This window comes from Rhea pennata, chromosome 9 (assembly GCF_028389875.1).
Source record: "Rhea pennata isolate bPtePen1 chromosome 9, bPtePen1.pri, whole genome shotgun sequence".
NCBI lineage: Eukaryota > Metazoa > Chordata > Aves > Rheiformes > Rheidae > Rhea > Rhea pennata.
In genome coordinates this window covers 589,547-605,464 of record NC_084671.1, presented here as the reverse complement: position 1 = coordinate 605,464, position 15,918 = coordinate 589,547, and the positions used below count along the sequence as shown (strand labels likewise).

General features: G+C 44.8%; 2 protein-coding genes across 2 annotated transcripts; one reads left to right on the top strand and one right to left on the bottom strand.

The window, feature by feature from the left end:
* The first annotated feature begins 956 nt into the window (after nucleotides 1-956).
* Nucleotides 957-13,589, top strand: ERICH6 (glutamate rich 6). The gene is made up of 12 exons (XM_062582972.1): nucleotides 957-1,046; nucleotides 2,313-2,428; nucleotides 4,647-4,693; nucleotides 4,798-4,914; nucleotides 5,984-6,085; nucleotides 6,163-6,320; nucleotides 8,949-9,016; nucleotides 9,866-10,023; nucleotides 10,139-10,224; nucleotides 11,528-11,680; nucleotides 12,441-12,672; nucleotides 13,326-13,589. Exons 2-12 carry the CDS (start codon nucleotides 2,317-2,319, stop codon nucleotides 13,587-13,589), a joined length of 1,497 nt encoding a protein of 498 aa, XP_062438956.1. The 5' UTR covers nucleotides 957-1,046; nucleotides 2,313-2,316.
* A 920-nt stretch (nucleotides 13,590-14,509) lies between these two features.
* LOC134144225 (glucose-dependent insulinotropic receptor-like) lies at nucleotides 14,510-15,478 on the bottom strand. Its single transcript, XM_062583000.1, has one exon. The coding sequence runs from the start codon at nucleotides 15,476-15,478 to the stop codon at nucleotides 14,510-14,512; it is 969 nt and encodes a 322-aa protein (XP_062438984.1).
* Between the last annotated feature and the right edge of the window lie 440 nt (nucleotides 15,479-15,918).

Sequence of the window (15,918 nt, the reverse complement as noted above, 5' to 3'; positions counted from 1 at the left end):
GAGTCAGGCTCAGAAACCAGCCAACAAGAGCGCACGGCGCGACCAGCTCCAGAAAAAGGTATTGCAGCGCACTCTCCTGGGGTCCCAGCACGCCTTGCTGAGGGCTGCAACATGGAGTCTGGCCTTGAGCCCTTTTGGGGGCACGGTCCTTTTGGAGGAGGTGGGCCTGGGGATGCCAAAGGGAGCTTGACCATTCAGCACACGACTAAAGGTGCTGGGATTTAACCCAGCTGCCATGCTAGCTTGACAAAGCACAGTGTGGCCGTGTGGCCTAGCAGGCAGCTGCCACATCCCCACCACAGCCGTATCAAGGGGTTAGCTCACTGTCTTCGCACAGGGAAAATTAACATGATTCCACGTGTAAAAACAACCACCATCTTTTTCTTGCTACATTCAGCACTGTTGAGATGTGTCTGAATTGAAGTCAGGTACATGCATCCAACCTGCCTGCTCTCTGCAAGGGACTAGCACCTTAGAGAGAATTTGAAGGATGAGAAATAAAAGGAAAAAGAAAGAAAAAGTCACTTAAAACTGTAGGGTGATATTCCTTTCTCATTCTTATTGGGTGAAAGAACATGTATACATGTATGTCAGGCATCATCTGCAGTAGAAGTACAGCATTGGCAAAGTCCTCTTTAATTGCCCATTGCAATTTTTGGACACCAGTATTTTTTATCCCAGCAGATTATGCGGGTTCTCCAGCTACATGCAGTGCCTTGAGACAGAGTGCCTGGAGTGGGGACTGACTGCAGCAAAAATTTCCACACTTAGAAATTGGTCTTGAATTTGAGGGGCATGAAGGAATTTGCTCTTAAGCAGCATCTTGTGATAGAGCTGGCTGTTGTTTCCAAAATCCAGCTGTGTCTGTACCTATGCAGCGGTGCTGCCTGTATTTCTGTGAGTAAGTGGTTACCCACTTACTGTTGATCCTCCATATCATGTGTTTCCATAGACTCGCAGTCATCAGCCAGTGCCAAAGTCCATCTGAGCATATTGGGAGGTGTCAGAAGAGAAACTTCTTTCCCCTCATTGCACAGACTAAGCAGGTAAGCAATTTTACTCACAGAACTTGCTACTAATTAAGTAGGTCCATGAATTGAGACTTATAAAGTCAATGAGGAGAACAGTTCACAAATCTGTCATTTTGCTGGTTTTCCTAATCACGATTTGTACCTGCTTCTTAGATTAATGGACCACAGTGTCAGTGTCCGACTGCCAGGGAAACAAAGCAGAAGCAGTTTTGAGGGGAGGTGCTCTTGGCTGCTCCTTCCCTGGGCATGCGCTTTGGCATGAGGTCAGAGAGACCACTCCTGCCAGCCTTGTGCATCTGTCTTTAGCTTCTACTTACTGAGCTCACGCAACATGGGCTGTGTGGGCTGTATGTGATGCTGCAATTGGTGACTCTTTTATGATCCCTGTTTCCACCAGGGAAACATATTGTTTTGGTCTTTCAGCTGGCCAAAGCTATTGGAGCTTAATTCTCCCATTTATGCTAATTACCAGTTGCTTTTACTACTGTTAGAGCATGCAGGCTAGAAAAGGGGATCTCAGGCTTCTTTACATAGGAAGCACTAGAAAGGTAGTATTTGGGCTTGAGTAGGCTGGCACTATCCTCCCCTTTGCATTTTATAGGGTATTTTACTTGAAGAGTGCTAGCCTTCCTGTGGTGTGATTTCTTCCTCATGCCTGCCTCTCTTTTCTTCATGAAACTAAGTCCCCTAGCAGTCTTGCTCTTTTTTTTTTTTTCTTATATTTTTGAAGACTTGAAAAAGTTCCTATCTTCTTCTGTGGTGAGAACTGATGTATAAATGCAGGTAAATATGAAGTAACTAAATCAAATACTTAATTTTTAAATAGGCACAATGAAAGAAAAATGTTGGTCAAGCATCTGCCAGCCTCTGCCCCACTGCACAGGTTTAATTACTTCTGCTTTCTCAGCTCTCTCACGCATTTATTTCGGTTTTTAATATGGAAGAAGAAATGGACTTAAGTATTTGACATATTAATCAGATCATCCTAACATCTGTGGGAAAGAAGGTTACGTAGAAGAAAACGGTTATGAGTCATTATGAAACAGTAAGAAATTAACCTGGGACTTCTATAATTTAAATTCAAAGGCATCTCTTTAAGGCTTTTAGACTTGATGCATCAGACATTTTCAGCCATGACAGAAAAACTGGCCAAGCCCCATTATGTTCTATTTTTTAGTTAAATAATTTTGGAAGAATCTCCATCATTAGTATCTTCTCCAGGGGCAGCTTTTCTGAGGTCACTGTATATGACTAATAGGCAATTTTGTGCCTTAAATTAAGGGAAATGGAAGCATGTGACAGCGTCAATCCCACTGCTCTGATGAAGCCACTAGGAATTTCAGTGTCGATGCAGACAGAAGCTAGCTGGCTTTATGAACACCTCTACAAAAAATCAAGTAAGAAACAGCTTGTTTATTCAAGAAACAGGTTGCACGTTTGTACTGTCTTTCACCTAAGCTGCCTAATACCCAAGTAGCTTCTGTAGAAGATACATGACTTTGCAGTTTCGAGGGGATCCTTTTGCAAATTTGTGGCAGATCTGGGAGCAGAACCCAGGAATCCCACTCCGCAGTCCTTTCATTAACCTCTCTGCAGAACAGCTTTTAAATGCAACCTCTGGGTTAACGTGTGGGAACAGTCTGCCAGCCAGCAGGTGTAGGAGTGTTCAGCAGATGGCAGAAATACTGCCTATTGTATTCCTGTGAAAGATGCTTGCAAAGCCTCTAAAGAGAGTTGAAAATATATCAGCTTTTTTCTCCTCCTGTTCAACTGAGTCATCCTGGCATGTGACTGAATAACCAACTCCTTCACTTACCAGCTGAAGTACAGGCATTACGCTTCAGCAAGCAACACGTTAGTGCTGGTTTCTGCCTGATCCTGTCTCTTTCTGGGTACCATATCAAGCATCTTTTGTGCTTCATCTTCAAAGCCAGGCAGCTGTTCTCTTTAGGGGAACATCTCTTTCACCTCATGTGCCTCCAAGAGCAGGAGGAGAGATCTGGGCCACAAAACACAGCTTACCAACTGGAAGTACTGAGAAAAGCTGCACGCAGCTCCATCCCAGCAGAAAAGGGGCACACATATCCTACAACAGATAAATAACTCCCTCTTCTAGCCTTTGGAGAACATTTATTTGGAAATTCACTGTGAATGCATTTGCAGGGTAAAGTGTTAGAGGCAACACGAAGCCTTACATGTCTTTGGCAAGACTATCACTGTGATGATCAAAGTACAGAATAACCAAACTTGTGCCAGCAGTAGATCATCTACCTGGGATTTAGATTCAGCAGCAGTGTATAGAGATGATACAGAAGCTGCAAAACCCATTAGAGAAGATAGATAAAGAACTTGGACTGCTCACCTGTACTGAAGTGCTCCAGGACCAGGGCTCCTCACATCCCTCGATGCCACTATTCATCAAGACACATACCCATAGTACATAGTCCCACTGATACGCTTTGTGCTCCCTGAAGTCATTTTGTTTTCTGGTGGGGGTTTCTGAGCAGTTACTCTCTGTAGCTTAAAAATAATTTGATTACAGAGGGTGGTAGATACGTATTTCTTTGAATTGAAATTTAAAAAACTTAAGTTCAAGAAAAACAGCAGCTAGATCTTTCATCCCCCTAAAAGTGTGATTCCTGCCATTCTGCTTTTTCTCCAGGAGTGTTGCATTCACTTCCAGGTGCATTCCAGAGTTGTAGTTCCCATTGCAGGGCTGTGAGCTGGGGTGTTAACTAGGGACTATCATGTGATTTTTTTTTACTCCATCCTTTCCAAATACACGTTCTGATTTGTTAATACTTTCCAAAGAGAAGACTGTAGAAAGGCATTTGAAGCTTGCCTGGGGTTTCATCTGGCTGGGTATTTTCTGGAAAGGAGAGCAATCTTACTTAGAAAGGTAACACAAATTGTGCAGGATTTAGGAGTACTGAAATTCAAGCTAGGAATCTGTTTAGCTTACCTGAACAGGAGGATATGACAGCCAGCATACTACAGATGTCAATAGTGAAACCGAATATTCATTATCTGGGATATCTGATTGTACCTGAGGTGGCTGGTTGTCAGTAGCACTGCCTGCCTAGTGGGAACTTGAGATTGTTGAAATCAGTGATAGAAACCCCATCGTATGGGGCTGGCATTTTCTGTAACCTCAAGGCCCCCAAAAACCCTTTCCTTGCCCTTGCTTGGTGTCGGCTGTGCTCAGAGATGAAAAAACCTTCTGTTGCCTGTAAGGCTCTTTCTTTCCAGGACAAGAGAGGCTGGAAATGCTTTGCAGAATACACAATATTAGATTAGCGCTACAAGCTGTTGGCTTTAAGCAATAAATCATCTCCATGACTTCATTAGGACTGTTTTGTAATGTTAAGCCCTGATCCAATGATACTTGAGCTTGGTTCAAGTTCCTGATGAATCTGGGAACGGTTACACACAGATGCAGAACAGCAGTTCTGAAAGCGTGGGTAAGCATGGTAACAAGGTCTCAAGAAGCTGATGTGATTGACAAGAAAAGGGTGGCATGCTGAAAGATAAAAGATACATGAGGGTCCAGAATGCATGCTTTTTGGAAACACAGCACCCCTGTTAAGTGATTCTAATTATTGCTATTACTTGCAGCCATGTCAGAAGAGCTCAGCAGTTTAGATATTTTGTGTGACTTGGAGGTAAGGACTCACCCATTTCCTACAGTTACACATTTTGTTCTTAATGGTTTTACATCTGAACACAGGACTGACTCCACATCGTTACTGTCTTTTCTCCCTTCGAGTTCAAAGAAGATTTCACGAAGCTGTTCAAGAAATCACTTTGCACGCTCCCCTCTGTTGGGCCACCCACTCTCCTGGCCTACAGACCAGAATCATCCCGAGAAAACATACAGATTGAGGTGAGGACACAGTGGATTTTTCCTGTTATGCGGGGTTTTTTGTTTATTTTAATTCCTAAAGTCCCCATGTAAGAAAATTAAAGTAATGACATTTGGCAAGCCAGTGCAAGAGTTTCTTTATGACAGAGAGTTTTTCTTTTGTTAGACTGTTGAAATGATGATTGTTGTACATATCTAAATGGCAGGAGGCTGTACAACTCCTCTCTCCTCCTGTATCCTATGTTGAGAATTTCCTAGCAGAAGATTTGTCCCTTTGGCTAAAATGGAGATAAGAACTTTTTATAAATATTAGGTGTATGGTCAAACAACATAAGCAGGGCACAGAATTCCAGGTAACCTTAAGTGGAATATAGTCATCAAAGAGGTGTTAATCCTAGGCATGAGGTGGGGAGCAAGGGAAGTTTCAGCAACTGCACTCCAGAGAAGCCAAGTATTTCAAAATTATATGTTCAGAAGACAATTTTAATGATAAATAACTTTAACTATAGTTTATAGTTTGCATGTACTATAGCAAACAAAGTGTAAATGTATAGGACTAGCTAGGTGGAAGAAATACCCAGCTGGTCAAACTTATTGAGCTTTTAGTCATCAAATCTGCTGATGATTCCTAACGAAATCTCCTACAGATTTTGCTGTGGTAAACACAGTGCGACAGTAAAGGAATAGTGCAACAGTCAAGGAACTTTTTCTCTACAAACCCCAAGTGACATGTTTGAAATGGTTGAGGCATTGACATACTCAGACTGTAGTGTTCTGCATGCTCTGAAGTTTTCCCTCCACATGGAATGAAGAGAACTCATAAATACTATAGTAATTCAATTTCTTCGAGAAGAATTGAAATTTTAAATTATTACGGATCTGCTTTTCTTCTTGGAGATTTCCTGAACCTAATGTCTTGAGTTAAATCTTTCCAAAATATCACAGACACAGATCTTTTTTTTCTAACTGTTCTTACATGCTCTCAATATTGCATTTTGGGCCAAGTTTTCTTTCCCCAAGGTAAAACATGGATTTATATGCTGATACTGTATTTCTGTTCTCCTGTTCTCTCTCCTCACCTCCACTTTAGATAGGGGAGGACTATGTTCCAAAGTGCGAGTACTGTGGTAGCCTGCTGAAACTGTTTCCTTCCTTTGAAGACGTTTGCCCACCATCACAATATTATAAATCGGTAAGCTAATGGGAAAGATGAACACAGCTTCACTGTGGAGCAGCCCACTGTAGTGACACTGCTCTCCTGCCTTTCAGAAATTCTGCTGTGAACATTATCAAGAGCTCTATGAGTTCATTCTAGATGAGAGAAAAAACCATGAAATCGCTTGGAGCAACACCATTGCTATTGGTCCCCATGAATCCCATGGCAATGAAACTGAAAGACTCCTAGCAAAAGAAAGAGCATACCAGAGGTACCATTAAGTGATTATACAGAGACCAGGGATAATTTTTGTATAAGGAACAACAGGCTACTCTGGAGGAAATAGAAATGTGAAGAAAATGAAACTACTGCAAGTGGGAATGAAAGAAAAATTGCTTTAACAAACACATGTATTCATATTTTATCTAGACTCTCTTGGCTTTTCTTTTATCAGTATGTTTTAGGACATATCTCGCCACCTTCTAAGTAAAATGTTAATTCAAGTTCTGACAGATGTAATATTTAGAGACAGATAGAGCCAAAAACATGACTGCTGCCATGGCAGGGACAATAGTCAGGGTGAGCTTTTACCTTAGGCACTGAAACAAAGCTTAAATTTGTATTTCTCTGTTTTGCTACATAAACTGCAACATACTTCTGTATTCTATTTTCTAGAAGTCCTGAGAACTCTATGAGTTCAGCTTCTGCTGGGAGTGTGAGCATTAGCAATGCTTAAAAGCACTCACAACACCTATGTGGCAAGGTAAACAGGTCAGCAACCACCTTATGAGGCTGGGCCACCTGGCTCCCCTCATGATCTCAAGAGATCACCACTCACAGCTGACAGAGAAAGGACAGAGAATTACACAAGTAATATAGCTATCACTTAATATATGTATATAAACGTGTATATATGTATATATATGACTTGGTTAGATGTGTTGGTGGCCCCAAGACAGTCCTATTGTTTGTTCTCCTGCTCAGACTACTGTAGAATGTATCTTTTTCTATATTTTTAAGCAAGAAGCCCAAAGTTTATACAAATGTCTAAGTCTATTGCATAAGTTTAAAGAAAGCAAATACAGCATACCTGAAAGTAAATTTTTAGTGTCCTTGAAGACCCTTTGCAGTCTGATGGTGTGAGTACTTCATGTTATGTACAGAACATAAAAGAAAGCCATTGTTAGTCATTCTTTCAAATATATAAGAAGATAGACAAGAATAGAGAGAGTATTCTTGGACATTACCTGTTTTGTTGGTCTAATGGGCAGCATTGCTTTTCTTTCACATAATATCTTCATGTAAAATCCATTACAGTGTATAGCTTTATTATCAGTAGAGTTGATGTCATTGCAGTTACAAAGTCTGTTCACTGAATCTTTAATCATAGGACTTTGGGAGCAATTCTATTTTCCTGAGGTGTTATTATATTGGTGGAAGAAAAGAAGGTGATCAAGAGTAGTCAGCATGGATAAGGGGAAATCATTCTTAACCAATCTGATAGCCTTCTATGATGGAATGACTGGCTGTGTAGATGAGGGGGTGAGTGGTGAATGTTGTCTATCTTGACTTCAGCAAGGCTTTCAGCATTGTCTCCCATAATATCCTCCTGGGCAAGCTCAGGAGGTATGGGTTAGATGAGTGAACAGTGAGGTGGATCAAGAACTGAGCTCTCTGCTGAAAGGCAGAGCTCAGAGGGTTGTGATCAGCAGCCCAAAGTTTAGTTGGAGGCCTGTAGCTAGTGGTGTCTCCCAGGGGTCAGTACTGGGGCCAGTCTTCTTCATCCTATTCATCAGTGACCTGGATGAAGAGACAGAGTGCCTCCTCAGCAAATTTGCTGATGATGTCAAACTGGGAGGAGTGGCTGATACACCCGAGGGCTCAGAGAGATCTGGCCAGGCTGGAGGGTTGGGCAGAGAGGAACCTCATGAAGATCAACAAAGGCAAGTGCAAAGTCCTGTACCCAGGGAGAAATAACCCCAGGGACCAGTACAGGCTGGGGACTGACCTGCTGGAGAGCAGCTCTGCAGAGAAGGACCTGGGAATGGTGGTGGATGACAAGTTGACCACGAGCCAGCAATGTGCCCTTGTGGCCAGGAAGGCCAATGGTCTCCTGGGGTGCATTAGGCAGACTGTTGCCAGCAGGTGGAGGGAGGTGATCCTGCCCCTCTACTCAGCCCTGGTGAGGCCTCATCTCGAGTACTGGAGTCCAGTCTTGGGCTCTGCAGTACAAAGAGACATGGAGCTACTGGAGAGAGTCCAGCAAAGGGCTTCAAAGATGATCAGAGGGCTGGAGCATCTGCCCTATGAGGAACGGCTGCGAGAGCTGGACCTGTTTAGCCTGCGGAAGAGAAGGCTGAGGGGGGAATCTGATCAGTGTCTACAAATACCTGAAAGGAGGGTGTCAAGAGGATGGGGACAAACTCTTTTCAGTGACGCCCAGCAGCAGGACAAGAGGCAGTAGGCACAAATTGAAACACAGGAAGTTCCACCTGAATATGAGGAAAAACTTCTTTCCTGTGAGGGTGACTGAGCACAGGAAAACAGGTTGCCCAGGGAGGTTGTGCAGTCTCCTTCTCTGGAGATATTCAAAACCTACCTGGATGCAATTCTGTGCAACATGCTCTAGGTGCCCCTGGTTGAGCAGGGGGGTTGGACTAGATGATCTCCAGAGGTCCCCTCCAACCTCAACCATTCTATGATTCTGTGGTACTATTTTGTTGCCTCCAATAGTTATTTGCAATTACATGAGTGGAGAGAAAAGCTGGTTCAGTGACTTGCATTCCTACTAAGGATAGTATAATAAGGATGAGATAGTATCCTAAGGATACCCAATACTTCTTTTAGCTTTCTGAAGAAGATATATGAAATGTATGTCAAAAATACTTCTATTTTCCAGGCAGCAGGAGAGACAAATGGCCAGACAGTTAGCTTTCCTGGCAGCAGAGCAGAGAAGTTTACCTGAATGTGAGTTTTCATTTATTTATGTATTTATTTATTTATCTGTTTATTGCAACAATGAGTTAAACTGAGTAGTTTGTGTCTAATGCTGCTCTAATCAAATAGGAGGATTTATGCAATGGCATGTTAGTCCATTATCAAGTGTGCAATCACATTAAACCAAATTCTGGTATGTTAAATAATTCCTCACATGAAAAAAAAAAAAAAAGATGAAAGCAGTTACATTTCCATTGTACAGACAGGATCTCCTTGCAGTGATTTTCAATATTTACATCTGAATGTTCCAGCTGAGATGCACAGAAACTGACCTTAAGGAGTAATAAGCTGGCAGAGCTGAGCCCTCAGAAGGTAGGAACTGCCAGAGTTAGGGTGATCTATGTTTTGCCTAATAGGTGAATACACCAGTAATTCCTAGTTCTGGCTGTGGGTGACTGAGCAGCTTTCTGGATGCAACTATTAAAATCAAAGCCACTTAGACCAAGCGTGGACAAATGGACTTGCAATATGGGCATATTTTCACAGGGATAGCAGGGTGTCAAAGCTAATTTCAGATATGTCCTCCAGAGCACTGGGAGTGTTTTCCAGAGAAAATGTCGTTATTTACAAGCACATACAGAGAGATAGATAGATAGGTAAAACTGGGGGAAGAAAACAACTTTTTTTCCTTCTGATCCTCTTCTCTGAAAGAGGTGAACAGTTTGGACTGTTCTCATTAGATAAAAATACCCAGAGACAGACTCCCAGCATTTCAGCCAAATCCTGAAAATTACAGCCTCTCTTCAGAGGTATCAGACAGCCTGGTATCAGAGCTATCAGCCCCACCTGATGCACACAAACCCTTCCTTTGCTCTTTAGATTCAAGTGAACTGAATACCATTTCCTACCTGCTTTCTCGGGAGCCACCATCTCACAGTGGCCGGACACTGATCCCTGGTGAGGGCAGATGGTGTTCCAAGGAAGAACACATCTACTACAACATCACCTGCTGTGATTTTACCGTTGTAGGTGGAAAGGTATGAAGCTCCTGCTTGATGGTGTTCTGCGCATTGGCTGTATCTGTGCTCCAGACTGGCTGGAGTTCTGTGTATTTAGAAGGGGCACATTTTAATATTTCTTTTCCAATCTTAGTTACTGAAGAGCGAATTCTTGGAAAAATACTACAAACATGGAGGGAAGTTTCTTACTGTACTTCCAGACAGAACAGCACAGTTATTGTATCCTTTATGAGACTCATTTGCCTGTGTTAGTCTAGGGATGTAACTGTGATTTTAAGTTGTTCTAGTCTGCTTTATCACAGAGTAACCTGGTACACCATTCACATTTACTTCTAGAAAAAAAAAAAAAAAAAAAAAAAAAAAACAGTAATTAAACAGCTTGTGCAGCTCTTGCTCTAGACCTTTTTAGATCAGCCAATAACATTGATGAAGGAAGGGCTCTTGTGTTTTCAGAAATGTGTAACCCCCAATGTTAAAACCCTGTCGGGGCTCTGTCCTGCTGTGGAAGAGGCCCTGGCACCGGCTACAGAGCATTGCATCCAAGGGGTTCCTACCATCGCAGGCTCTGAACACTCTCAGCATTCAGAGCCTCAGGGTGGAGGCACCAGGCCAGCAGCATAGTGCTTCCTACTACCGCTGGTGCAGCACTGACCTCTCCATCTTGGGCGATTGGCAGCATGTAAGAGATACCACAGGCAAGCTTAAATTACCAGTTTACTAGGATCAAGATTACCATTTAAAGAACTAAAAACATAACAGAATTTACCAAAGGACCCTACAGTTTTCAGGCTGTATTTGCTGTTATCTAAGCCACAACATTTTAAGTCACCCAAGTTATTTTTCCTTACTATGACTCACTTCTTTCTGACTCAGAGATGTAAAAAGTGTATTTGAGTTCTGCCACTGAAGCAGACAGGGGCTTGAGGCAACTTTCCCAGATGCTGCTGTTCATGACTGTGGCAAATGATGAAGTGCCATAAATGCATGCACTCACAGTAACAGGTCTTGTTAGCGAGAAACCCCAATGAGAGGCAAAATACCTGTTGTTTGGATACATTCAAATCAGGCAGGTTCAGGGGCAGGGCCCTTCCTTCCCCCTAGTTGTTTGTTTTTTTTTTTTTTTCCTCTCGGAAAATAAGACCTACCCTTGTTTTCTCTGCTGTTACTCAAGTTGAGTAAGTTGATTATTTCACTTTGCAATGCTTGTGCTTTGAATCATGAATCTAACAGACCCCCCAAAAGATATCTTGAATATAAGCTTGCTAAGTAGTTCTGCCTGGGTTATTGGTTTAAAAGCAAAAGTGACAGTATCTCTAATCATTTTTTGTCAGTGTATAGAAAACTTTGGTGCAGGAAAAAAAAAGTCTGGCAGCCTTCCAGTTAAAACTGGCAACACACCACCATTCTGGCTCTAGCATATTAACCTAGGTAGTATGTCACTTTTTACACCAAAGCAGTGCTCTGAAATATTTAATAATAGAACAACCAGATAAACAATTATGAACACCTTATCTGACAATGGCTATCCATCTGGAAATCTGGCAATCATTGTTGTACGAGAGACAAAGCGGTTTATTTGCATAGTACAGGAAGACAAGCCAAATAACGCCAGAATACAAGCAGTATTTCAGTCCAATGGTAGAAGTACGTGCTATCATCCAAATGGAACTGTGTGGTATGTTTGTGTCAGTCAGAGCATCTTTGCTTTCTACTGATCATTTTATATTTCAAAGGTCATAAAGTGTATTTTTTAATAGCACTCAAAAATTAAAGGACAAACATATAGCATAGAAGAGAGGCAATCTGTCAGGAAAGGATTTTTTTTTTTAAGAGACTCACTAATATCACAGGAAAAAGCAAATAATCTTTCAGAAATGAGGCAGTATTTGTTGAGTTAGGAGCTACATGATGCAGCATCTCATTCAATGAAAATACCTCCTACAAAGGCAGGAAGGCTTCACTCAGAGGAGTTCTGGAGAGAATTAGTATTATTTTAAACCTGCACATTTCCTCTCTCTGCACCAGAGAAATTTATTTGCCCAGAGTAGTGTATAGAAGCAAAACTAGCTGTTAATTAAATAGCTTAAGGAGGACAAATCATTCAGTGGGCTACAGGCCTCTTGTTTTTTTGCATTCTGAAGGGTTTCCCAGGAGCTGAACATGTGTGGGAGGTACTGAGCTGTCTCAGCTGCTGCATTGAGCTTGTGGGGCCCTGCTTCAAGGTGCCATCCAGAGGAGAAAGGCCCCCCCAGAAATTATGTTGTAGGAGGTAGAGAGGTGTGGGGTGGGTCAGACCCTAGAGTAGCTGGGCCTCAGCTCATGATCACGTGCTCAACAGGTTGTCCCTTCTCTTTGGGGAATTAGGGACTTAACTGTTGTAGTTGCAGGCTGCATTACCTCTGATGCAGAGCTGTAATTTTTTTCTTCTTATTTAGGATAAACATAAATATTCAGGGAGGGCAGTATTTGGACCAAGCAGGCAATAGGGTGAGAACATGGACCTGGCCAAACACCATAACATCGTCAGGACCCCACATCCCGCTGAGTCCAATCTTCATATCCCTGAACCAGCACGTTGGGGTCAGGATCCTGGGCCAGGACAAGATAGCTGTTTCCTTCCTCGCCATGGGGCAACAAGCAAAATTCAACGTGGGAACAAAAGTACAGGTATTGCTCAAGCATACATGCAGCTCAGCAGTGGAAAGCAGCTCCCTGCAAGATGAGCAGGGGGGTGGGGAAGCCACACATCCAGCATTCTGGTGCAGGCTGAACCAGCCACAGTGCCTGCAGGAGGACCTGGCCCCACACATCTAGAGGAGGAACCAGCCCTACTTCCCCAGTTACCACAGCCTCCCTGCAGCACCAAGGGCCAGGAGCAGAGCCCACCAGGCCAGATAACGCCTTGGTACACCTCAGAGGAGAGAGTGCCCTGGTTCAGAGGGGGCACACTCATCTCTGCTCACATCTCTTGCACTGCCTCACACTTTTGTCATGCCCACTAAAACAACAACAGGTTGAGGTATACCCACGCTCAGCATCAGCCACAGCCTCAGAGCCCTGCAGCACTGACAACGTTCCTGGTTTGGCGCATGGGGCAGGTCCCTGGCTCTGCATCAGCAGCCCCTTCCTTGCTGCGTGCCAGAAGCCATGCTGTTTCTCTCCTGGGAGAGCCCCCAGCCCACCCTGAGCCATGCATGTTCAGCCATGCTGAAGTTTCTCTCCTGGGAGAGCCCCCAGCCCAACCTGAGCCCCTGGCCATGGAGTGAGCACGATGTGACAGGTTGTGGTGACTGACACGTTTCACCTTGGTTCCCCCTTAGATCAGCGCAGTTAGCCAGCTGCCTCCACCTGCCCAGCTGAGCGAAGACGATCTGCTGCTGTTTGCCTTCAGAATAAGGATCCAGCGACTCTTTGATAAGCTGCATGGATGCTTAACCTTTCCTTCTAATGAGCAAAGGGACAAAATCAAGCCTCCACCGTATCTTATCACACAGGCTTTAAAGATCATACACCTCTGCATGACTTCTGATGTAAGTGAAGAGGTACGCAGCTTGGTAAGGGGTATAATAAATGCACAAGTTTGACCAATCCTTGTGTTGTGTACAGGCAAAATTAGCCGAGTCTGGGCAGAGCAGGGTTGCTCCCTGAGGCTGGGGTGCTTGCACTTACTTGGCATTTCGCTTGCAGCACTTGGCTGCCATGGTGTGAACTCGAGGCCAGCTTGTGGGTCCTCTGCACAGCTCCAGCCTTGGGGCCATCCTACCCCAGTGGGGAGCTCGCTACTAAGTGAGGCTGTGGGGTGAAGAGCAGCACATCGAGATTTCATGTCAACCCACAGATTTACGTAAACATGTATAGGCCATGGTGGCACCAGCTGGGGCTTCACTCAGGGCAGAATACGTCCACGTTCATGTAGGTGCATTGCTCCCAAGCAGCCTCCCTTCCACCTCCCAGCAGATACAGCCCAGGCTGAACAGTTGTTTCAGCCCATGCAGTTGACACCAAAGGTAAAAGCAAACAAAGCGGAGATAAGTCATGCCCTGCGATGGGCAAACAGGGAAAGTGCTACCCATGAGGTCAGTGTCACTTGCCTGCAAAGGCTTACTCTGTGTACAGCTAGCGTTTCTGTTGAGGACTAGCTCCACAGAGATGATCAGACATCCCCAGTGCAGAGCCGGATGGCAGCTCAAACTGCTACAAGTAAGAAACATAGCAGTTTTCCCGTGCAGAGAGAAGGACAAAAGCCCCCAGTTTGTCAAAGACAATGAGAAGTTACTATCTCAGCTACATTCAGGTACATGCTGGGGACAGAAAGCTGTTAATGTGGATACCAGATGGCATGCTAGAACCACAGCATCTTGGCAATATTTCATATTAAAATCAATGCGGTGGGAAGGCTCTACTTTCCACCTGTACCTGGTTCCCTCTGGGTTTCCCTCCTGTGGTGGGGCCAGTGGCTTGACAGCCTTGGGAACCACATGAGCAGAGGTGCGAGACAGACTCTTCACAAATAGGGTGCCTCAGGCCTGTCCCCAGCACAGCTCCCAACAGTGCGGACATTCACCTGCATCGATGCCAAAGGCTTCACCAAGCCTGCCTTCCTGCACTTGAGCAGCTTGGCGAGGTGGTTCCTAATGTCTTTGCTGTACAGGGCATAGATAAGGGGATTAATCAGGGAGTTTGTCTCGCCCAGGAGGAATAAGCTGTCCTTGAGTGGGCCAGCCAGGTTACAGGAGCTGCAGGTGGCCTGCACAGCACCCCCCACCAGGTAGGGGCCCCAGGAAAGGCTGAAGCAGATGAGGACGATAAGCACAGTCCGCAGCGCCTTGAAGTGTCGGAGGTGCATGTGGAGGGGTCCAGCCTGGGCGCGGGCACGCCGGAGCCGTGTGTGCTGCATGTAGGCAATGCTGCCCACAGAGACGTGCAGGCACACCAGCGCCAGCAGCGCCGGAGCAAAGACACCAAAACAGAGCGCGTACAGGTACTCGCTCCTGGCTGCATACAGCAGCCCGCAGTAACCTGTGTAGTTGCTTTGCTGGAGGGAGGGCAAAATCAAAGGCAAGTGTCCAAAAAGGAAAGAGACCACCCAGAGGACAATGAGGGAAAGGATCACAGGTGTCTTCTTTAGGAGGGTGGGATAGGAGAGCGGCAGCCTTACTGCCAGGTACCTGTCCAGGGAGATCAAGAGCAAGGTCAGGATGGAGCCAATGCAGGGTGTCATGATCATGGCAATGCGCAGTAGACAGAAGGACTTGCTGCTGTCGAAGTCCCCATCAAGGATGTCATCCAGTGCCTCGGCAATGCACATGACTCCCACCAGGAGGTCAGCAGTGGCCAGGTTGAGGATGTAGATGTAGCCTGTGCCCAGTTGCTTCCTCATCAGCCTGTACACAGCCACAATAACCAGCAGGTTGGCTGGGGGGATGAGACAGCTCAGGAGGGAGTGCAGCACTGCATACAAGAGGTTGACCATTTTCCTCAGCAAAGAGGGCTGGAAAATGTATCAGCTCCAAGAGATGCCCATGAAAACAGATTGCCCAGTACAGAGAAACCCTGCCATGAGTAGACACGTAGCCAAGACAGAAGAGCAGGACAGAAATGCCCTCAGACCCTTCAGCTGCACACCGAGACCAGGAACGCTTAAGTCCATCCTTTAAGAGGCACTTCTTCCATCCCAGGGGACCTCTGGGACCTTCTCAGCTACTATGAGTCTCCAGTGGTTTTTCCAGGACTTCCAGTCTCCTTTCTTCCCATCTGATTTTTCCCTATACCTGCACAGATGCACTGAGAGATGCAGGAGAGACAGTCCTCTGCCACGTTCAGCACAAGCTAAAGCCGAATGTACTCACGAGGGCGGGAGCAGTGCAGGTCAGCAGCCGCTGGGTCCACCAGTTCCCAAGCGTGTCTTTGACG

Bases quoted from the DNA above. Each gene is read 5' to 3' on its own strand.
- LOC134144225 (XM_062583000.1), bottom strand. From the start codon at position 15,478: ATGGTCAACCTCTTGTATGCAGTGCTGCACTCCCTCCTGAGCTGTCTC.
- ERICH6 (XM_062582972.1), top strand. From the start codon at position 2,317: ATGGAAGCATGTGACAGCGTCAATCCCACTGCTCTGATGAAGCCACTA. The intron at 6,086-6,162 runs GTAAGCTAATGG...CCTGCCTTTCAG, and splicing joins CATCACAATATTATAAATCG to AAATTCTGCTGTGAACATTA. The intron at 10,225-11,527 runs GTATCCTTTATG...ATCTGACAATGG, and splicing joins GACAGAACAGCACAGTTATT to CTATCCATCTGGAAATCTGG.